Here is a 24265-nt window from a genome sequence, read left to right on the forward strand (position 1 = left end):
TTCCAAAAAGTTTCTAAAAATGTAAATATAGTCACAGGACACCATTTATAACTAGAGATGAGCAGATCCATGGTTCAGCCATGTGACAGCCATGCAAACAACCAATCCGTCAAATTGATGCCCCCCCGGATTGGCTGTTTAACCTAGTTATAACCATATAGATCGGACCTTAGGCATGGTCCACATGATTATTTTTGTGCATGGACATTTAAAAGGGTCGTCCACTTTCAGCAAATCATTAATATGGTTTGTATAATGAAAAGTTCTACAATTTTGCAATATATTCCAATATATATTCTAGATCTCTGCTTGCTGTCATTCTATTGGAAGCTTCTATGTTTACTTCCTGTGGATAGAAACCTGACCATGGTCACACAGGTGGACGGCTCATGGTTTCCTAGGTGATGAGATATTCCACTGTTCCACCTCGTATAGCTGTGCATCCCTGGGAACGTTCCTAGTTGTTGTTGTTGTTGCAAATTCTGGAGGGAATTTATGAAGACCGGTATTTTATGTACAAGATGTGTTCTGTAGGTTGGTACATAATTTGAATGCAAGCCGGGACTGGTATATTTTATAATTTGACTAAAAAATGTTGCCCTGGTGACAATTGGATTTCCACAATTTTTTGCTGTAATGGGACCAAGGATTATCAATAAAGCCTCATTACAGACACCTTACAGCTGATCATTGCAGTCTGGGACTATAGTAACATCCAGAGAGCTTCACCAGAGGTCACAGGGGTCCGTCTGTATCTAGAGGTCGTCTGTAAGTCAGGTGTCCTTAAGTAGGGGACTGCCTGAATCTACTAAGCGGTTCCGGCCTCTCATAGTAGATCAGGCCCAATCTCCACGAGGTTGACAAACAAGACCAGGTCTGATGTGGCTGTTATAGTCTCCACCCTGTGCCAGCTCCTTCATACACCAATAGTATAAAAAAAATGGAGGAGAAGCCATAATAGATCTCCTCCTCCACAAGAGATATTACCAATCTGAATGTGGCAATGGATTCCTGAGACAATTCTGATCTTTGATGTCACATGACCTCCTTCCCATTGGGAACACTTACCCTTACAGCCGTATTCCTGTACATAACCTACAAGACAGAACCCCTCCCCTCCCGCCCATTACTTGCTGGGGTGTCAGATAATTCATGTTTGTGTTTGAAATAAAATGGGGGTCTGAGACTTATCACCCACCAGATATCTATCCATCCATCTTATAACTATCCATCCACCCATCTCATAACTATCCATCCATCCATCTCATATCATATCCATCCATCCCATATCATATCCATCCATCCCATCCCATATCATATCCATCCATCCCATATCTATCCACATGTTGCACATTTCCTATGGGACCTTTTGTACATCACACAGCCCATCGATCTGATGCACATGAGATACCTGGGCCCAGGGGCGTCGCTAGGTCAAAAGATCCGGGGCTCGTGCCCCGGATCTTTTGGCCAGTGCCCCGAATCTCCTCGGGTCAGCAGATCATCTGCCCGGGAGATTCCTTCCCTCTCGTTCTCATCACGATCTGTGTCCTCAGATCGTGATGAGAACGAGTGCAGGCGCTGCTTTCCCCTGCAAGGACCTTACCTCCGGGAGTTCCAGAGGCTCAAGGACCTGTGATGATGTCATGATCACATGACCTGCAGGGGAAAGCAGCGCACAGAAAGAGAGAGAGAACTGCATCTGTGAGGTGAGAAACATGACAGGGACAGGGGAAGGAGGAGAACATTGTGGGGCACATTATTTCCTGGGGGTCTGTGTGGGGCACATTATTTCCTGGGGGGCTGTGTGAGGCACATTATTTCCTGGGGGGCTGTGTGGGGCACATTATTTCCTGGGGGGCTGTGTGGGGCACATTATTTCCTGGGGGGCTGTGTGGGGCACATTATTTCCTGGGGGGCTGTGTGAGGCACATTATTTCCTGGGGGGCTGTGTGAGGCACATTATTTACTGGGGAGTGTGTGAGGCACATTACTTACTGGGGGGCTGTGTGTGAGGCACATTACTTACTGGGGGGCTGTGTGAGGCACATTATTTACTGGGGGGCTGTGTGTGAGCCACATTACTTACTGGGGGGCTGTGTGAGGCACATTATTTCCTGGGGAGCTGTGTGGGGCACATTACTTAGTGGGGGACTGTGTGAGGCACATTATTTACTGGGGGGCTGTGTGTGAGGCACATTATTTACTGGGGGGACTGTGTGAGGTACATTATTTCCTGGGGGGCTGTGTGGGGCACATTATTTCCTGGGGGGCTGTGTGAGGCACATTATTTACTGGGGAGTGTGTGAGGCACATTACTTACTGGGGGGCTGTGTGTGAGGCACATTACTTACTGGGGGGCTGTGTGTGAGGCACATTACTTACTGGGGGGCTGTGTGTGAGGCACATTACTTACTGGGGGGCTGTGTGAGGCACATTATTTACTGGGGGGCTGTGTGTGAGGCACATTACTTACTGGGGGGCTGTGTGAGGCACATTACTTACTGGGGGGCTGTGTGAGGCACATTATTTACTGGGGGGCTGTGTGTGAGGCACATTACTTACTGGGGGGCTGTGTGAGGCACATTACTTACTGGGGGGGCTGTGTGTGAGGCACATTATTTCCTGGGGGTCTGTGTGAGGCACATTATTTACTGGGGGGCTGTGTGGGGCACATTATTTACTGGGGGGCTGTGTGAGGCACATTATTTCCTGGGGAGCTGTGTGAGGCACATTATTTCCTGGGGGGACTGTGTGAGGTACATTATTTCCTGGGGGGCTGTGTGAGGCACATTATTTCCTGGGGGGCTGTGTGAGGCACATTATTTCCTGGGGGGCTGTGTGAGGCACATTATTTCCTGGGGGGCTGTGTGAGGCACATTACTTACTGGGGGGGCTGTGTGTGAGGCACATTACTTACTGGGGGGGCTGTGTGTGAGGCACATTACTTACTGGGGGGGCTGTGTGAGGCACATTACTTACTGGGGGTGCTGTGTGAGGCACATTACTTACTGGGGGGCTGTGTGAGGCACATTACTTACTGGGGGGCTGTGTGAGGCACATTACTTACTGGGGGGCTTTGTGAGGCACATTATTTCCTGGGGGGCTGTGTGAGGCACATTACTTACTGGGGGGGCTGTGTGTGAGACACATTATTTCCTGGGGGGCTGTGTGAGGCACATTACTTACTGGGGGGCTTTGTGAGGCACATTATTTCCTGGGGGGCTGTGTGAGGCACATTACTTACTGGGGGGGCTGTGTGTGAGGCACATTCTTTCCTGGGGGGCTGTGTGAGGCACATTACTTACTGGGGGGCTGTGTGTGAGGCACATTCTTTCCTGGGGAGCTGTGTGTGAGGCACATTCTTTCCTGGGGGGCTGTGTGAGGCACATTACTTACTGGGGGGGGGGGGGGCTGTGTGTGAGGCACATTATTTCCTGGGGGGCTGTGTGAGGCACATTACTTACTGGGGGGGGGGCTGTGTGTGAGGCACATTATTTCCTGGGGGGCTGTGTGAGGCACATTACTTACTGGGGGGGGGGCTGTGTGTGAGGCACATTATTTCCTGGGGGGCTGTGTGAGGCACATTACTTACTGGGGGGGCTGTGTGTGAGGCACATTACTTACTGGGGGGCTGTGTGAGGCACATTACTTACTGGGGGGCTGTGTGAGGCACATTACTTACTGGGGGGCTGTGTGAGGCACATTACTTACTGGGGGGCTGTGTGAGGCACATTACTTACTGGGGGGCTGTGTGAGGCACATTACTTACTGGGGGGCTTTGTGAGGCACATTATTTCCTGGGGGGCTGTGTGAGGCACATTACTTACTGGGGGGCTGTGTGAGGCACATTACTTACTGGGGGGCTGTGTGAGGCACATTACTTACTGGGGGGCTTTGTGAGGCACATTATTTCCTGGGGGGCTGTGTGAGGCACATTACTTACTGGGGGGCTGTGTGAGGCACATTACTTACTGGGGGGCTGTGTGGGCACATTATTTACTGGGGGGCTGTGTGAGGCACATTACTTACTGGGGGGCTGTGTGTGAGGACATTACTTACTGGGGGACTGTGTGAGGCACATTACTTACTGGGGGGCTGGGTGTGAGGCACATTACTTACTGGGGGGCTGTGTGAGGCACATTATTTACTGGAGGACTGTGTGAGGCACATTATTTCCTGGGGGGCTGTGTGAGGCACATTACTTACTGGGGGGGCTGTGTGTGAGGCACATTACTTACTGGGGGGCTGTGTGAGGCACATTACTTACTGGGGGGCTGTGTGAGGCACATTACTTACTGGGGGGCTGTGTGAGGCACATTACTTACTGGGGGGCTGTGTGAGGCACATTACTTACTGGGGGGCTGTGTGAGGCACATTACTTACTGGGGGGCTTTGTGAGGCACATTATTTCCTGGGGGGCTGTGTGAGGCACATTACTTACTGGGGGGCTGTGTGAGGCACATTACTTACTGGGGGGCTTTGTGAGGCACATTATTTCCTGGGGGGCTGTGTGAGGCACATTACTTACTGGGGGGCTGTGTGAGGCACATTACTTACTGGGGGGCTGTGTGGGCACATTATTTACTGGGGGGCTGTGTGAGGCACATTACTTACTGGGGGGCTGTGTGTGAGGACATTACTTACTGGGGGACTGTGTGAGGCACATTACTTACTGGGGGGCTGGGTGTGAGGCACATTACTTACTGGGGGACTGTGTGAGCTGTATATACCAGAAGTAACCTTGTTATTGGCACAACCACATGAGGGGGTTATGTACAGGAGGGGGCATTACTGAAAGTGCAATACACATGCATTGGGGCCCGTGCCCCGGATCTTTTACCACCCTAGCAACGCCCCTGCCTGGGCCCAGGTTTGGAGTATTCTGGACCCATCAGACACCACCGATTTCCAGACATCTTACTCTACGCTTATCTATCCTAACAGCACAAGTAACAAGGACACTTAAAAGGAACAACAGGAAACAAAGAAATCTTTTAAAATATTTAATTTATAAAAACAGAACCTAAAAATGCGCTGCAATCTATACAGGACAGCATGCCGATCAATAGACTCCAGCTCCCATGAGCCATCAGCCAGAGGAGAGGGGGCGGGGTTGACGAGTCATGGACGTGTAGCGGGGTGCAGGCCCCCTGCTGGTGAGCCGGAGTACAGCTGTGATTATTCAGAAGAAATCTGCGTTCCCTTTATACCTCAAATAAGAGACCCTGAATAAAAGAAGGGGAGGGGAGCGTCTGTGTCGTCATGATATTACTGGAGGGGTGCATGTGTTACAAACAGGTTTCCCTTTACCAAAAATAAATTAAAAGAAAAATCACCAGACTGGGGAGGTTAACGATTTGCTTAAAGCAGTCACGTGACAGCAAACAGACTACTGGATCGGCAGGGGGATCATTTAAACTCTCTTAAAGGGATTTCCTACTAGTTTTTGTCGTGTCAGGCGTGTTATTATTGAGCAGCCACAGTCCTTTCCTCTTCATCTATGGCGGCCATATTTGAAGGTGCCAAAATAACCAAACATTTTGTTACTAATTTCTCTGGATATTGGGCTGACTGTTGGAAAAGGATCAGACCTAATAACATTTTTCATGCCCGATCCTTTGTTAAAAGACTGGAAGTGCTAACCATGCATTTCCCTCCTTCTCCCTCAGGACACATGCATACTCAGCCAAGCCAAACATTTGGCTACAGAAAGATCATGGTCTGTGTGTGGCTGTATGGAACTTGTTTTAGGGTGTTTTGTGTTAGATCCCTATAATCTAGCATGCCCTACCATGACGGCTATCCCTTAATTATCTACTTATTGCCTGTACAGAATACTGTAAAGCCACGGGGAGCAGAGAGGTCTGTGGAAGAAACCTGAGGGGTGTGAGCGTTGTATAAGTAAGTGCACCCTGCACACAGCAATCCCGGAGCTCACAGTGTAACGCAGTGCAGGAGGAGCAGTGCGCGGCGCCGAGCGGATATGTACAGTCACAGTGCTTATCCTAAGCGCTAATCTCATGCCCTCTGGTGCCCGCTGCCGGACTACGAGTCCTTGAAAGGTTGTGAGATCTTCTGCAGCCTCTGCACCAGGACAGCGTTCTGCAGCCCGGCGTCCTGGAGGGTCACCGCCTCATCCAAAAGATCCCTCAGCGGGAAGGAGGTCGCCAGTATGAAGGGCATCTTCTCCGCCTTACAAGGGACGCCCTCCACGAAACTCCGGACATCGCTGATCCTGAGAAGAGAAGAACGCACAAGGGGGGTTACAGGACACTCAGATTTATAGTTTGATTTGAAAAAGAAATCTTAATAATCTGGGATATTCCAGTCTGAAATATTAGCATACAGCAGAGTTTAACCCCTTCACAACTGCCATACGGCTACATACATATTATTTTCACATGTCCCATGCAGATAACACGTCAAGACAGTGTCAATTTAAACAAATGTATCTCCCAAACTGTGGCACCTAGAAAGTCCATTCTAGTGTCATATTAAAGGGGAGAGTCTTAAATGTAATGATTGTATTTCTAGATGACAGAACTGGAGATATCCGCTGTTAAAAAAATCTAATTTTTACTGCAGCTTTAATTACAGCTTTTAATTCCCATCTGTAAATTTAACAGTTGATATTTAGGGTACGGTTTCACCTAGAAACACAATCCTGATCCCAATCCTTTATTAAAGGGGAGATGCTCCTCTTTAACCGAGTGCCACAGATCAGGAGATATGACCCTTTGAAGTGAGCCACAGCTGACTGCAAAATGGAGAAGGAGCTGCCCGGAGACACTGCAAAAGTAAATGCACCCTCTGCCCTGCAAAATGGTGATGGTAATTATTCCTTAATTAAAAAACTAATTTAGTTATTTGTCGACATTAAAGAAAGTTTTTAATAACATTCTATCAAGTTAAAGTCTCACAAACAAAAAATAAAAAAATTGTGATGATAGGTAAAGCTGTTCCAATGAAGAGCAGAACAGAACTGGGCATTCAGACAACAATAATCCTTGTGTCATGAAGTGGTTAAATACATAACATACAGTTTAACCCTCTAACCATCTTGGTTCCAAACAGGAAAGTCCTGATTCATTTGGCCTCTGAAAGATTTAAAGGACATCTACCCCCAGGATGAAATACTGTATGCAAATGAGCCCGAGGGGCTCCAGGCTCCATAGGTGTTAATGGAGCCTGGAACCCCTCAGGTTCATTTGCATACAGTATTTTATCCTGGGGGTAGATGTCCTTTAAACAGGTTTTAATTATCACAACTCCACTCTGAGATTGTTACTGGTACTACAATTGTACCGAAAGTCAATAAAACTGGCACAGAGAGCCCGAATCTGATAAATATCCCCCTTTCCGTTCATTTTTGCTCATAACCCTTAGTCCACTTTCCGAGATAGAAATTTGGACTGTATGTTTAGTGCGATTCCCAGACCCAAAGCCCTGGGCTCCCAGCATCATAGTCTAAGTGATATATCACATCTATCAGTCATCTATAGAGCAGTTCTACCTCAGACACTTCTGATAAATCGCCCCCATTATATTTTGAGTAATGAGTACTCCAGGGAGAGATGTTACACAAATGGACAGTAGGGGGCACTGGCAGGAAAACTAACAAGCTGCTCAGAACAGGGCTATAGCAGTGATGGCGAACCTTTTACAGACAGAGTGCCCAAACTACAACCAAACCCACTTTAAATGCAAAGTGCCAACATGGCAATTTAAGGAGTAACATGTTGCTACCTGTTCTGTGCCCTGACACCAATAGTTAAAAGAAAGAGGAGAAATTCAGATTATCATTGTAGCTTCCTCCCAGGGGCCCCTGAACAGGAAGAATTACAGGGGCCCTTGAACAGGAAGAATTGCAGGGCCCAGAGCAGGAGCTCCAATAATAACACAGCCTTGTCTGCACCTCCTGTAGTCCCAGGCAGCTAAGGATGTGTACACAGCACATCCTGTGTGGCCAGGGACTGCAGGAGGAGGTTTTGAGTCCTGTCTGGAAAATCTGTGGTGGGGTGATGGCATGAGTGCCCACAGAGTGTGCTCCGGGTGCCACCACTGGCACCCGTGCCATAGGTTTGCCACCGCTGGTCTATAGGGCTGATAGATATATATATATATATATATTTATTATATATATATATGATCTGACAGGCTCATTAACCCTTTACTACAGTGCTCTACACATAACGTATAACTACCCAATCCATATGCGAGCAGGAAGCCAACCTCTCCTCGTCCCCTGCCATTACCTGTGTGTAGTGTTGAACTCCTGGACGATCCTCTTGCCGTCATGGAGCCAGATCTTGACCTTGGTCAGAGGTTCCTGGGGGTTCAGCTCCACAGTCGGGAGACTCTCCTCATTTCCGTCCGTTGCTTTGGTGATTACTTTTGGGGTTGCGCTGAGGGAAGTAATAAAAGGACTTTATTACAACATATTCAATTTTTCTCCAGACTCCAAGTTATAATTAGCAGCAATGATACTGTTCCAGTGATCCAGAAGTTAATGGAGTACAGGACTGAGCACCATCATGTGCTCCACTGATTTCTGGAAGTATGGAAGTCACCATCCTATAGAGCAGATTGGTGCGATAGGTGATCCCCTGTTCTGCTAGTTTCAGAGGGGTCCAAGAGCCGAGATCCCCCCATCATCATACATTATCCACTTTAAGACTCAGATACAGGCAGTCCCCGGGTTACGTACAAGATAGGGTCCGTAGGTTTGTTCTTAAGTTGAATTTGTATGTAAGTCGAAACTGTATATTTTATAATGGTAGACCCAGACAAAAAAAATGTGGCCCCAGTGACAATTAGAACATTTTTTGCTGTAGTGGGACCAAGGATTATCAATAAAGCTTAAAGGGAACCTGTCACCAGGGACCTCATTTTCACTAAAGACAGGTTGCAGAAGCTTATTACACGTGCCGTGCAAATCTGCCTTTTCTAAGCATTTGCATTACTATATAATTGTGTGTTATAACTTACTCTTGCACCCTGATAAAATCCTGGGGTAGTCACAGGGGCTGGACTTTGGTTTGGATGCATTTCAAAAAACAACATGTGCCTTGTCTTTGTTACTCACTCCTCAGAGCTTGGCCCCCACCTTTGTGCTCCTGTCTAGCTCCACCTCCTGCTCTTTCTCAGAGGTCAGAGCCTGGTCAGCCTGACATCAGTGGGGGAGGGACAAGCTGTACAGGAGCACAAACATGGAGGCAGCCTGCAGCTCAGACAAGTCACATGTTGTTTTTTGAAATGCATGCAAACCAGTGCATGCAAGTCCAGCCCCTGTGACTACCCCAGGATTTTGTCAGGATGCAAGAGTAAGTTATAACACACAATTGTATAGTAATGCAAATGCTTAGAAAAGGCAGAGAGGCAGATTTGCACTGCATGGGCTTTTACAATCTGTCTTTAGTGAAAAATGAGGTCCCTGGTGACAGGTTCCCTTTAATTACAGACACCTTACAGCTGATTATTGCAGCCTGGGACTATAGTAAAGCATCCAGAGAGCTTCACCAGAGGTCAGAGGGGTCTGTCTGTAACTATGGGTTGTCTGTAAGTCGGGTGTCCTTAAGTAGGGGACCGCCTGTACAGAGCACAGCGAGCAGCAAACTGAACCCTCTTTAGTCTTCAACCTGATTGGGTACAATGTACAGGCGGTCCCCTACTTAAGAACACCCGACCCCTAGACGTTGGCAAGTTACTGTACTTTAGCCTCATGCTACAATAATCAGCTATAACAGTCACCGGTGTCTGCAGTGAAGCTTTATTGGTAATCCTGGTTCTTAACCAACATTTTTAAAATCCAATTGTCACAGAGACCAAAAAAAATTTGTCTGGGGTTACAATAATAAAATACACAGTTCCGACTTACATACAAATTCATTCATGAGAACAAACCTACAGAACCGATCTTGTACGTAACCCGGGGACTGCCTGTATTTACGATGGGCTGTGGTGGACTTATATAAATTTTTTACCTAAAATAATTTAAAAAAATTAATAATTATTGTTTGATTTGAGACTTTGCACCTTGTGTATGAGTAAAGGCTGTGTAACACACTCCTAGCACTAAATAGAAGCCATTGGAGAGCGGGGGATGTTGGGTTACATTGTGCTCATCTGTTATTCTGAGTTTCCTTTATTTTTTAATTTTTGTAGGTATTTCTTTAATTATTTTATACATACAGAAAAACCCACACTTTAATTGGACAACAAAAATGGAGCGAACTTAAGCTGTGTGATCAGACATTACGAAGGCCATTGAGGAGCAACCAGATCTCTTAGGGAACAGAGTGTCCCCTGTAGAGGAATAAGCTCAGTATATAGAAACAGACCCGTGTGAAGGTCAGATCCTATTGGATCTCCCCAGTGGATGGGAGTCCTTGCATCATATTTCTCTATTATGCACAATGGGTGGGATCTCGCCAGCACACAGGTCTGTTTCCACCGACTGAACAAGTTTAGAGATATATACCGCAACCAAATATGCCAAGTACCAAAATTGTGTGTGTTTTGTGCCCTGCAGTGATACACTACTACACAGGGGATACTCCCTCTAGTTGCCAACATTGGTGTGTATGTGTATTATAGTTTGCCACTGATGTTCCACAGGAAAGCAGGGACTCCTTGTAGCATAGATCACTATGATGTTGGAGTTACATCCTTCGCACCTTGTTTGGACCAAGAACAGGCACCGAGATGAGTATTCTGACACTTAATAAATCTGCCCATAGCTTGTGGACCGTGTTACATTTACCCAGGGTCATCTGACCATATGGAGACCCCGGGACAATCCCCACCTGCCTAGACGGTGACCCGGCCCGGAGAATGGGTCGACACGCTTCTTTCTTATCGCGTACTCTTCACTTTTTCTGTCTTCAACATTCACCGATAACTCGTTCTTAGCAAACGTCTTGTGTAACTCTGGGGGGAGCTCCCTGATGTACAAGAACAGAAGACATCAATCAGTCCCGTACAGAAGACAAGAATAAAACATAGCACAGATAGGAAAACATGACAATTATAATTCTCATATATGGAATGCAGCAAATAGTAAAAGACAAAAGTCACTAAATGCCATAAAAACTCCGGTATTAAAGCTCATGTGTCACCCCCTCATCCTCATAGACTGTAAGCTCATGTGTCACCCCCTCATCCTCATAGACTGTAAGCTCTTGTGTCACCCCTCATCCTCATAGACTGTAAGCTCTTGTGTCACCCCTCATCCTCATAGACTGTAAGCTCTTGTGTCATCCCCTCATCCTCATAGACTGTAAGCTCTTGTGTCATCCCCTCATCCTCATAGACTGTAAGCTCTTGTGTCATCCCCTCATCCTCATAGACTGTAAGCTCTTGTGTCACCCCCTCATCCTCATAGACTGTAAGCTCTTGTGTCACCCCCTCATCCTCATAGACTGTAAGCTCTTGTGTCACCCCCTCATCCTCATAGACTGTAAGCTCTTGTGTCACCCCCTCATCCTCATAGACTGTAAGCTCTTGTGTCACCCCCTCATCCTCATAGACTGTAAGCTCTTGTGTCACCCCCTCATCCTCATAGACTGTAAGCTCTTGTGTCACCCCCTCATCCTCATAGACTGTAAGCTCTTGTGTCACCCCCTCATCCTCATAGACTGTAAGCTCTTGTGTCACCCCCTCATCCTCATAGACTGTAAGCTCTTGTGTCACCCCCTCATCCTCATAGACTGTAAGCTCTTGTGTCACCCCCTCATCCTCATAGACTGTAAGCTCTTGTGTTACCCCCTCATCCTCATAGACTGTAAGCTCTTGTGTTACCCCCTCATCCTCATAGACTGTAAGCTCTTGTGTCACCCCCTCATCCTCATAGACTGTAAGCTCTTGTGTCACCCCTCATCCTCATAGACTGTAAGCTCTTGTGTCACCCCTCATCCTCATAGACTGTAAGCTCTTGGGTCACCCCCTCATCCTCATAGACGGTAAGCTCTTGTGTCACCCCCTCATCCTCATAGACGGTAAGCTCTTGTGTCACCCCTCATCCTCATAGACTGTAAGCTCTTGTGTCACCCCTCATCCTCAGACTGTAAGCTCTTGTGTCACCCCTCATCCTCAGACTGTAAGCTCTTGTGTCACCCCCTCATCCTCATAGACTGTAAGCTCGTGTCACCCCCTCATCCTCATAGACTGTAAGCTCTTGTGTCACCCCCTCATCCTCATAGACTGTAAGCTATTGTTACCCCCTCATCCTCATAGACTGTAAGCTCTTGTGTCACCCCTCATCCTCATAGACTGTAAGCTCTTGTGTCACCCCTCATCCTCATACTGTAAGCTCTTGTGTCACCCCTCATCCTCATAGACTGTAAGCTCTTGTGTCACCCCTCATCCTCATAGACTGTAAGCTCTTGTGTCACCCCTCATCCTCATAGACTGTAAGCTCTTGTGTCACCCCCTCATCCTCATAGACTGTAAGCTCTTGTGTCACCCCCTCATCCTCATAGACTGTAAGCTCGTGTCACCCCCTCATCCTCATAGACTGTAAGCTCTTGTGTCACCCCCTCATCCTCATAGACTGTAAGCTCTTGTGTCACCCCCTCATCCTCATAGACTGTAAGCTCTTGTGTCACCCCCTCATCCTCATAGACTGTAAGCTCTTGTGTCATCCCCTCATCCTCATAGACTGTAAGCTCTTGTGTTACCCCCTCATCCTCATAGACTGTAAGCTCTTATGATCAGGGTCCTTCCACCTATTGTACCATATGACCGTTTGTACTCTGTAATGTATTATTATATTTGTATATGTCACTTGATTTGTAAAGCGCTATGGAATATGATGGCGCTATACACATAAAGATTATTTTACTTCTGTAGCAGCTGGGATGGGAACTAATGTAAATTCCATGGAAACTCTTTAAAAGGTATTTATCTACTTGTACTAGCTGCTAGCACATAGGGCTATGTCCACACGTCATCCTTGTTGTCCAGCTGCTCCTTCCATGCCAAAAGTTCACTTTCACAATATGCAAATTAGGATGAAGTACTTTGGGGGGGGGGGGGGGGTTAGTGGAGCACATCAAGGGTCCAACTCAAAAGCAATAACATCGACCCCTGATAAACTTCCCCAGCCCAGCACCTGCTCTCATCCTCCCCCTTCAGCTAGGTCACACCTGGGTTCAGTGAGAGGTGCTCTGCTAACAACCCCTCCCACTTAGCACTTCAGCCTAATTTGCATATTTCTAAAGTGAAGTTTTGGCATGGAATGGGAATGTAGACAAAAGCGGTACTGCAGAGCCCTTCTAGGTCCAGTTTCTAAGCCGTGCGCTCACCCCTTTCTCATAGAGTCCATGAACTGACGATTTGCAGAATCTGTATAGTCCCTGAGTTGACCGTCGTTGATGGTAAAGCCGTTCTTCCACATCTTTATCACAACCTCTGCCTGGGGGGGAAAAAAAATTAAAATTTTTTAAAGTCATTGCAATAAAATATATATATATCTCCACATTTACCTCTTCTCTATCCACAAATGGAACACCTTCTACTTGTACAGTTCATAAGAATATAACGTGACAACCTCCTGTCATACCTCATCTTCCGGTGAAGCGTTAAGGACGCCCGCGTCTTCTGCTTCTTCGAACAAGCTGTTTACAAAGGAATCGCACCTCCTCCTCTCGCTGCTCCTACGCCCCATCCTTAAAACCCTGAAACAAAGTACAGGAAAATCAGAGGGATATGGACAGGGATCATCCGCATATGTCCTGCTGCTACATTAAAAACATGGGGCGGGGCGGAAATTACAGAGCACAGCGCTCAGATATCTTCAGAACTCACATTCAACGTCTATGGAAGAGTTGGAGATTCCAGAGCGCTGTGCTCAGCAATGTCCATTGCTTCCATAGTATTGAATGAAGCAGAAGCACATTTCCTCTACATGCTAGAAATCTACATGGATGTGAAAAATATGGCTGACACACGGCGTATCATCTGTATTTACGTTCTGTGTGGTTCTGCAAATACGGAGGGCATAGAGGTGACATGGAGTCAGTTTTTGCACACAAGGGGGGGGGGGAATACTGTTGACACATGGGCCCCAAAAATGGCTAAGAAAATGTTTGTGTGCAGGAATCCTTACCGCCTGTGAAGCTACAGCACAGAGGGTCTCTGGTAACAGGCTCATTAGCATAAATTATAAAAGTTTTAGAAGGCAGGAGATCATAGATAACAAATATGAGAAGATACCACAGTCCCGATGCCCGGATCTATGAGTAATGTCCCTGGTTTATCAGGATGGATTTTAATGTCAGATTTTGCTTAGAGGCAAATAACAAGTCAGACCTGACACAAGCTGTGGATTGTAAAATGTACATTGTGTGGCCATTTCTGTGCAAAATAAATCTGCAGTGATATTTTAAAAATCCTAAATCACTTCCTTCCGCAGGGGATGTTCAGCAGATAACTTGTACCTTGTGCATCTATTAGAGGTACATCACCAGGGGTACATGTGCTGCAGGGTCACACAGATGTGGTAGATGCAGAAGGCAGGAGTGACCACTAGGTGGCGACCTCTCCTGGAGGACTGGAAAGGAGCCATCGTGATCACAGCTCTGATCTTATCCCATACCCAGTTTCATGTGGCAGACAGCGTCTGATCATTGCCTCGCACTGGAATATGTGGCAGCCATTTTCGGAAGAAGAATCCCATTATTGCTGGAAGTGGGATCACTAATGACCTTACTACACCAGGAGATGCAATATACAGTTGTCCCATTATACATGTGACCCTATGAGGACGCTCTTTGTACCTGTCTTGAGGCTTCATGGCGTCAGTCTTGTCAGCTTCCCTCATCTTTGCATCGCGTCATCCTTGTGCAAAGGAGAAAAATTGTAAAAAAATAAGTTATTGTACTAAAAGGTAAATTTACAGGTAGACGGGTGCGCGTGGTCATAAGATCCCAGCTGTCTGAATCTAAGGGGGCGGTTACACGGTGCAATTCAAAACACCAAAAGTAGTTCAATCCAATAGTGTTTAACTTTATTCATCAGGGGTATGAGGACTATGCTTAAAGGGAACCTGTCACCAGGGACCTCATTTTCACTAAGGACAGGTTACAGAAGCCCATTACACCTGCAGTGCATATATGTCTTTCTGCTTTCTCTAAGCATCTGCATTACAATATAATTGTGTGTTATAACTTAACTTGTACCCTACCAGAATCATTTGTGTAGTCGCAGGGGTTGAGCTTGGGTGCATTTCTAAACAGCCTGGAGAGCTGATAGGAGCACAAAGGTGGGGGCCGAGAGCTGAGGAGTCTGCAGCACAGACAAGTCACATGTTGTTTTCTAAATGCATCCAAACCAAAGCCAAACCCCTGGGACTACACAGAGGATTCTGTCAGAAAAACAGATTTCTACTGCAGGTGTGAAGGGCTTTTGCAACCTGTCTTTAGTGAAAATGAGGTCCCTGGTGACAGGTTCCCTTTAAGGCAGGCCTGTGGGTCAAAATGTTGCATCATACCCCTGATGAATAACGGAACAACTAATGAATTGAACTATTGCCTTTCTTCCTCATCATTACATGACACATAGAAAGTGACAGTGATAGCCCTGATCCCGTGTGCTATATACAGGTAATTATAGGGTTACAGAGCATCCAGATGGCAGCGCTGGCCACGTGACAATCACACACAAGCAACAGACGGAGGGGAAACGCTGAGGGGACGCCGAGTCACTGGGATTACATGGGGATCCGGTGACAGTACATCTATATATACACAGTCACTGTATACGGCTGCCCTAGATAACACCATCGGATCAAAAGTACCCAGAATTACCCTGGGGTGTGAAGTCTTACGCCAAATCTCTATGGGGAAAAGGGGAAATATTCTGCTACATCACCCGGGACCGTACTGGACACCGGTTATTTTTACTTGTATTATGGCCGAAGTGAGGAACAGGGCCCAGGGCTATGGAGTGATAACACAGACCAATAACACAAACATATAATAAATTATCAAATTTCCTTTAACTGTTCCTAATCTAAGGCCCGGTGTAAACTGCATTTATGCGTCTGAGGGATTTAACTATTGCTCAACTTTAAAAGGCCACATCAGTAACCAGAGAACAGCACAAAATGCCACCCCAGAAACTATAAATGCCAGCGAAATACCCCCCCAGCAGATAATAGTGCAGACCCCAGAACAGAACAAAAAAAATAAATAAATCCGCCCCGCCACAGCCTCCACCTCGCCTCCCCGCGCCCCGCCACAGCCTCCACCTCGCCTCCCCGCGCCCCGCCACAGCCTCCACCTCGCCTCCCCGCGCCCCGCCACAGCCTCCACCTCGCCTCCCCGCGCCCCGCCCCGCCCCGCCACAGCCTCCACCTCCCCTCCCCGCCACAGCCTCCACCTCCCCTCCCCGCGCCCCGCCACAGCCTCCACCTCTCCTCCCCGCGCCCCGCCACAGCCTCCACCTCGCCTCCCCGCCACAGCCTCCACCTCGCCTCCCCGCGCCCCGCCACAGCCTCCACCTCGCCTCCCCGCGCCCCGCCACAGCCTCCACCTCGCGCCCCGCCACAGCCTCCACCTCTCCTCCCCGCGCCCCGCCACAGCCTCCACCTCGCCTCCCAGCGCCCCGCCACAGCCTCCACCTCGCCTCCCCGCGCCCCGCCACAGCCTCCACCTCCCCTCCTCGCGCCCCGCCACAGCCTCCACCTCCCCTCCCCGCGCCCCGCCACAGCCTCCACCTCGCCTCCCCGCCACAGCCTCCACCTCGCCTCCCCGCGCCCCGCCACAGCCTCCACCTCGCCTCCCCGCGCCCCGCCACAGCCTCCACCTCGCCTCCCCGCGCCCCGCCACAGCCTCCACCTCGCCTCCCCGCGCCCCGCCACAGCCTCCACCTCGCCTCCCCGCGCCCCGCCACAGCCTCCACCTCGCCTCCCCGCGCCCCGCCACAGCCTCCACCTCGCCTCCCCGCGCCCCGCCACAGCCTCCACCTCGCCTCCCCGCGCCCCGCCACAGCCTCCACCTCGCCTCCCCGCGCCCCGCCACAGCCTCCACCTCGCCTCCCCGCGCCCCGCCACAGCCTCCACCTCGCCTCCCCGCGCCCCGCCACAGCCTCCACCTCGCCTCCCCGCGCCCCGCCACAGCCTCCACCTCGCCTCCCCGCGCCCCGCCACAGCCTCCACCTCGCCTCCCCGCGCCCCGCCACAGCCTCCACCTCGCCTCCCCGCGCCCCGCCACAGCCTCCACCTCCCCGCCTCGCGCCCCGCCACAGCCTCCACCTCTCCTCCCCGCGCCCCGCCACAGCCTCCACCTCGCCTCCCCGCGCCCCGCCACAGCCTCCACCTCGCCTCCCCGCGCCCCGCCACAGCCTCCACCTCTCCTCCCCGCGCCCCGCCACAGCCTCCACCTCGCCTCCCCGCGCCCCGCCACAGCCTCCACCTCGCCTCCCCGCGCCCCGCCACAGCCTCCACCTCTCCTCCCCGCGCCCCGCCACAGCCTCCACCTCGCCTCCCCGCGCCCCGCCACAGCCTCCACCTCGCCTCCCCGCGCCCTGCCCATGTTAGTATTCATGAATACAAGTCTAAGGTCCTGGAAGGTAGATTACGGACAGTTAGAGATCACAGGACCCTCCATCCTCGGTCACTTTACATATCAGGGAAGTGGTGCAGAACATTTCATAGATGTACAGTATATTGATAAATTACCTTATATCAGGCCCCCCACACATTACAAAAAAAGGAAATTGGCCAACCCCTTTAATAAGTGTTGTGTGCAGGTGGCCCAAAAATTCTGCTTACTTCTAGAGCCATGGATAGTCAAGCATAGGACTGATACCTGGAATAAGGTGCCTAGCGCCTGTACACATTACATAAAACCCAATCATGTCAGAGTAAAGATGGATCATGTAGCGTGGATTTTAACTCAAAGGGAACCTGTCACCACATTTGCACATATACAGCCAGTGACAGGTTCCTATAGAGCCCCAATAACTGACTGACCGCCTTCTTTTAGCTAAATAATACCTGGTATCAGAGGGGGGAGTGCACAGCCGGACCCTCCCATCTAACCCTTCCCATTTCATGTTATGTGACATCACAGGTCCTTTAGCCTCTTAATAATATCAAACTGTACCCCATGCATGTATCTGATCATATGAAGTCACAACAGCCTCCATAGACTTCTACTCCTCTCCATCCTCCATGGAGGGTGCTGTGATTTCATGTAATCACATACACTCACCGGCCACTTTATTAGGTCCACCATGCTAGTAACGGGTTGGACCCCCTTTTGCCTTCAGAACTGCCTCAATTCTTCGTGGCATAGATTCAACAAGGTGCTGGAAGCTCCTCAGAGATTTTGGTCCATATTGACATGATGGCATCACACAGTTGCCGCAGATTTGTCGGCTGCACATCCATGATGCGAATCTCCCGTTCCACCACATCCTGGAGTATCTCACTGTGCACAACATTATAACCCAGCGTCAGCATGGGTTTATGAGAGATCGGTCCTGTCAGACTAATCTGATTGGTTTCTACGAGGAGGTAAGTTCAAGACTGGATCTGGGGGACGCTGTGGATGTTGTATATCTGGACTTTTCAAAGGCATTTGACACCGTGCCACATAAAAGGTTGGTATATAAAATGAGACTGCTGGGAATAGGAGAAAATCTGTGTATCTGGGTAAGTAATTGGCTTAGTGATAGAAAACAGAGGGTGGTCATTAATGGCACATTCTCAGATTGGGTTGATGTTACCAGTGGAGTGCCACAGGGGTCAGTATTGGGGCCACTTCTTTTTAATATTTTTATTAATGACCTTGTAGTGGGTTTACACAGTCAAGTTTCAATATTTGCAGATGATACTAAGCTGTGTAAAGTAATAAATACTGAGGTCGATAGTTTAGCATTACAGAGGGATTTGTGGAAGCTTGAGGGATGGGCAGAGAAATGGTTGATGAGGTTTAATGTAGATAAATGTAAAGTTATGCACTTGGGCCATGGAAACAAAAAGTATAAATATGTTCTAAACGGTCAATTACTTCCTAAAACTGAAGCTGAAAAGGACTTGGGCGTATTGGTGGATGGTAAACTTAATTTTAGTGACCAGAGCCAGGCGGCTGCTGCTAAAGCAAATAAAATAATGGGATGTATCAAGAGAGGAATAGATTCTCATGATAAAGACATAGTTCTGCCCTTATACAAATCCCTGGTCAGACCACACATGGAATATTGTGTACAGTTTTGGGCACCAGTATATAAAAAGGATATAGTAGAGCTGGAACGGGTGCAGAGGAGAGCAACCAGGATTATTAGGGGAATGGGGGGACTAGAATACAATGACAGATTACAAAATTTGGGATTATTCAGTTTAGAAAAAAGACGACTGAGGGGAGACCTTATTACAAAGTACAAATACCTGAACGGACAGTACAAGGATCTCTCCAAAGATCTTTTTATACCTAGGCATGTGACCAGGACAAGGGGGCATCCTCTACGCCTAGAGGAGAGGCGATTTTACCATCACCATAGACAAAGGTTCTTTACTGTAAGAGCAGTGAGACTATGGAACTCTCTGCCGCAGGAGGTTGTTATGGCCGACTCTATGTACATGTTCAAGAGAGGCATGGATGCCTTTCTGGAGAGCAAAATTATCACGGGTTATGGGGATAAAACATTTATTTAATTCTTGAAGGTTGGACTTGATGGACTTGCGTCTCCTTCCAGCCTTATATACTATGATACTATGATCCCAAAGATGCTCTATTGGATTGAGATCTGGTGCCTGTGGAGGCCATTTGAGTCCAGTGACCTCATTGTCATGTTCAAGAAACCAGTCTGAGATGATTCCAGCTTTATGACATGGCGCATTATCCTGCTGAAAGTAGCCATCAGATGTTACAGGGTACATTGTGCTCATAAAGGGATGGACATGGTCAGCAACAATACTCAGGTAGGCTGTGGCGTTGCAACGATGCTCAATTGGTACCAAGGGGCCCAAAGAGTGCCAAGAAAATATTCCCCACACCATGACACCACCACCACCAGCCTGAACTGTTGATACAAGGCAGGATGGATCCATGCTTTCATGTTGTTGACGCCAAATTTTGACCCTACCATCCGAATGTCGCAGCAGAAATCGAGACTCATCAGACCAGGCAACGTTTTTCCAATCTTCTACTGTCCAATTTCGATGACCTTGTGCAAATTGTAGCCTCAGTTTCCTGTTCTTAGCTGAAAGGAGTGGCACCCGGTGTGGTCTTCTGCTGCTGTAGCCCATCTGCCTCAAAGTTGGACGTACTGTGCGTTCAGAGATGCTCTTCTGCCTACCTTGGTTGTAACGGGTGGCGATTTGAGTCACTGTTGCCTTTCTATCAGCTCGAACCAGTCTGCCCATTCTCCTCTGACCTCTGGCATCAACAAGGCATTTCCGCCCACAGAACTGCCGCTCACTGGATGTTTTTTCTTTTTCGGACCATTCTCTGTAAACCCTAGAGATGGTTGTGCGTGAAAATCCCAGTAGATCAGCAGTTTCTGAAATACTCAGACCAGCCCTTCTGGCACCAACAACCATGCCACGTTCAAAGGCCTCAAATCACCTTTCTTCCCCATACTGATGCTCGGGAGAACTGCAGGAGATTGTCTTGACCATGTCTACATGCCTAAATGCACTGAGTTGCCGCCATGTGATTGGCTGATTAGAAATTAAGTGTTAACGAGCAGTTGGACAGGTGTACCTAATAAAGTGGCCGGTGAGTGTACATGGTGTACAGTTTGCTATTATTAGAAGGCTGAGAGACCTGTGATGTGGTCACTGGTCAAATGTCATGAATACAACACAAGGCACCATATAAAAAGGTTAACACAATATTTCCCATCTGTACATGGAGCTTTATATGTCTGTAACTGAATATTAGCAGACGGTCCCCAAGTACAAGGAGGCAGAGCAGATGTGAGGAGACACAGAGCGGTCAGTCACAATAATGGAGCGTGGCTCACTGCTAGTCAGAGAGAGAAGAGTCACAGATACCAGACATGAGTCAGGAAAGCTAATGTGCATATTAGAAATATGTCTGTAATTAAGGTACAGTACTCACTGGCAGCTAATTTTAAGTGATATGGGGAGGACTTGTAACCCTTCATCAGCAGGCATTGTTACTCAGGGGGGCAAAATCTGGTGACAGGTTCTCTTTAATGCTTGGTTCTTGTGCGAGACCGGGTACTGCTAGAGGTTATATAAAGTGAGAGTAAGAGGATCCTGCATCCCGTATACAGGCGGTCCCCTACTTAAGAACACCCAACTTACAGACGACCCCTAGATGTTGGTAATTTACTTTACTCTTAGGCTCCAATAAACATCTATAACAGTTATCACATGTGTCTGTAATGAAGCTTTATTATTAATCTTGATTCTTATGACAACCCAACATTTTTAAAAATCCAATTGTCACAGAGACCAATAAAATTTGGGTGGGGTTACAATGATAAAATATACAGTTCTGACTTACATACAAATTGAACTTAAGAACAAACCTCCAGAACCGATCTTGTACGGAGGACTGCCTGTATATGAAGGGAAGGGTTTTTCCCCCATAGGACTGTAAGGAGGAAACTACCCACCAACATGTTTTATTTTTTGCAGAATTATCCGTGACGCAGATTTGCAGCAGTTTTGGACCCTTGTGATACAACATATAACAGACTGCGGAGATCAATTTTTTGAACCTCTCTGCTTCCACAACAAAACTGTGCAGCATCTCCCCGCTGGGTCCAAGAAACCTGGCCCATGTATCTGCCGCATTTACCAGACTGGTCACAGAACTGAGCCGACTCCATCATAGCAGGCGGCCCAGCGAGCTCCGCAACAGCCAGAGCTACTGTATCAACCACACACAAAGCTGCCAGGGTGCTACTCAGGCACTTTAGACATCACTTCTCATCTGCTGGGCAATAGCTTGGTGTCACCAACCACCCTTAAAGGGGTTGTCCACCATCAGCAAATAATTCATATAGTCTGAATAGGGAAAAAATTTAAACGCTCCGTATCAATTCCCCACTTTTTTTTAATATTTCTGCTTGCTGTCATTCTATTGTTATTTTATTGTTAATTCCAGTAGATATACACCGGTCCCTGGTCATGTGACATCACACAGGTGCACAGCTCCTTATATCCTTGGTCATGTGACATCACAGAGGTGCACAGCTCCTTATAGTCTTGGTCATGTGATATCCCACAGGTGCACGGCTCTTAAAGAGAACCCGTCATGCAAAATAACCCCCTAAACTAAGTATATTTTTATAAACTGCCATTAGAGAGCATTGCCTCTATCCCTTCATTGTCCCTCTACATGCCTGTAAACCTAAGCAATGAGGTCCTAAAGCTGTATGCAAATGACCTGTGAAATGTCCAATGAAGCATTAACATATTCAAGCTGTCCACTCTATTCATGAGTGGGAGGTACAGCCACACCCCCAGTGCATGACTGACAGCCTATATAATGGTGTGAGGCTGTATGATGATGTGCTTCCTGGTGCTGGCGCCCCCTGCAGCCTGTGTGTGTGTATAGGAGAGATACAGCAGCTCCAGGCAGCCATGTTACAGCAGAACATGTCAGATTCATGTGTAGCTGATGTCTGTGTCTCTCACCTGTATATTAGGAGGATGCAGCATGTCAGCAGATGCAGCACACACACTAGCAATGCTGTACTATACATTACACACAGACATGAGCAGGGGGAGGAGAGGGGAGGGGTAACAGGGGTGACATCACTGCCTCTGACCATGTGACCAGCCTCATTTACATAAAGAATAGATGATTTTACAATGAATAATGTATGAAATGACTAGATAAAGGCTGGGATGGGATCCTTGTGAGCTGCTCCAACAGGTAGAGGTGACAGGACTAGTGGCAGAGACCTGATGACAGGTGTCCCTTAATATCCCTGATCATGTGATGTCACACATGCGCATGACTCGATATATCCCTGGTCATGTGATGTCACACAGGCGAACAAATCTGACCACGGAAGGATTTAAATCCACAGGAAGTAAACAATGAAGCTTTCAATAGCAGGACAGCAAGCAGAGATCTAGAAAACTAGTAATTGATAAAAAAAAAAAAAGTATATTGGGAAATTTTATAACTTTTATTTACACATACAATATAAATTATTTGCTGAAAGTGGACAACGCCTGTAATAGGTCTCCTGTGAGTTTATCCCCATGACCGGAGGTGCTGAGCAGTGATTCACAGGAGTAGAAATAATCTACAAACAAGTCATCAGCCAACAATAACAGTAACCAGGAGAAACAAACACTGCAAGTAGCTCAGCACGTGCTACAGGAGGCTGCACTGATAGGTGCTGCTCCGCCCACCCCAGGGTCACAGAGAAATCCGATATCCAGCAGATTAACCCCGCCCATCGACTAGCATATGTTTAATCCCATTCTTGGATTTTATAATATCCATGTAAAAACTAAGGTTTAAATGCTGAGAAAAAAAATCAACCGGGGGAACTTACTCATAGATCCAGGCAGGAAAGAGGCCATGGATAATAACTAGAAGAAGATAACACAGTCCTGGTGTCTGAACCTTGCGGACCAGGGATTAAGCAAGATATGTTTCTGCACCAGTTTAGCTGCAGCATTATCAATGTATGTTTGGTTCACAATACACAAAAAAAATGGTAGATTTCCTTAAAGACCTTTGAGATATGTAAAATTAAAATAATGCAAAACATAAACCCTATAGAAAAACTGAACGGCTGTAGTGGCAACAAAGCATCATATGATTATTACTGACAACAAATCCTAAAATAATAATGACTGACCCCAATAAGAGTAACAAGAGCCGGCACATACATGACACTTGCCCCAATATGTGTCCTCTATAAATACAACTCTGAGAACGATATTCACCAAAATGTTAAAAGGTTATGGCTCCGCGGATGGTAAGTGACATCACTTTGAATGCAGTCCTGAAGCCATGACGTCACACTTTCTGAACAGCATTCTTACAGTCTATAGATAAACAAATAACGCAATGACGTCACAGCAATAACAAAGCCTTCACACTGCAGGCAGGTGACATCACCGCTGGGTTATAAACCCCCCGCCGCGCTCCACGGCGCCCCCCAGAGACCCCACCGCACCCTGCGCACTCACCATTGTCACCGCAGCCGCAGCGCTCGGTAGGGACCCGCTCCCATGTCTCCGAAACTGCCAAATGCCGGAAGTGACGCACATTCCTGCCATTACTCCTCCTCCTCGTCTAAAGGGTAGTCTCGC

General features: G+C 47.8%; 1 protein-coding gene across 2 annotated transcripts; it reads right to left on the minus strand.

The window, feature by feature from the left end:
• Positions 1-4992: 4992 nt before the first annotated feature.
• UBXN2A (UBX domain protein 2A) lies at positions 4993-24265 on the minus strand. Of its 2 annotated transcripts, XM_072143634.1 has the most exons (8): positions 24143-24239; positions 23897-23998; positions 14781-14841; positions 13565-13679; positions 13308-13417; positions 10809-10946; positions 8259-8408; positions 4993-6238 (listed from the first exon to the last, which is right to left on the minus strand). In XM_072143634.1, exons 3-8 carry the CDS (start codon positions 14822-14824, stop codon positions 6049-6051), a joined length of 747 nt encoding a protein of 248 aa, XP_071999735.1. In that variant the 5' UTR covers positions 14825-14841; positions 23897-23998; positions 24143-24239; the 3' UTR covers positions 4993-6048. The 2 variants fall into 2 exon arrangements, with proteins under 2 accessions (XP_071999735.1, XP_071999732.1); XM_072143631.1 differs by lacking the exon at positions 23897-23998 and having other exon boundaries at positions 24143-24265.

This window comes from Engystomops pustulosus, chromosome 3 (genome assembly GCF_040894005.1).
Source record: "Engystomops pustulosus chromosome 3, aEngPut4.maternal, whole genome shotgun sequence".
Classification (NCBI taxonomy): domain Eukaryota; kingdom Metazoa; phylum Chordata; class Amphibia; order Anura; family Leptodactylidae; genus Engystomops; species Engystomops pustulosus.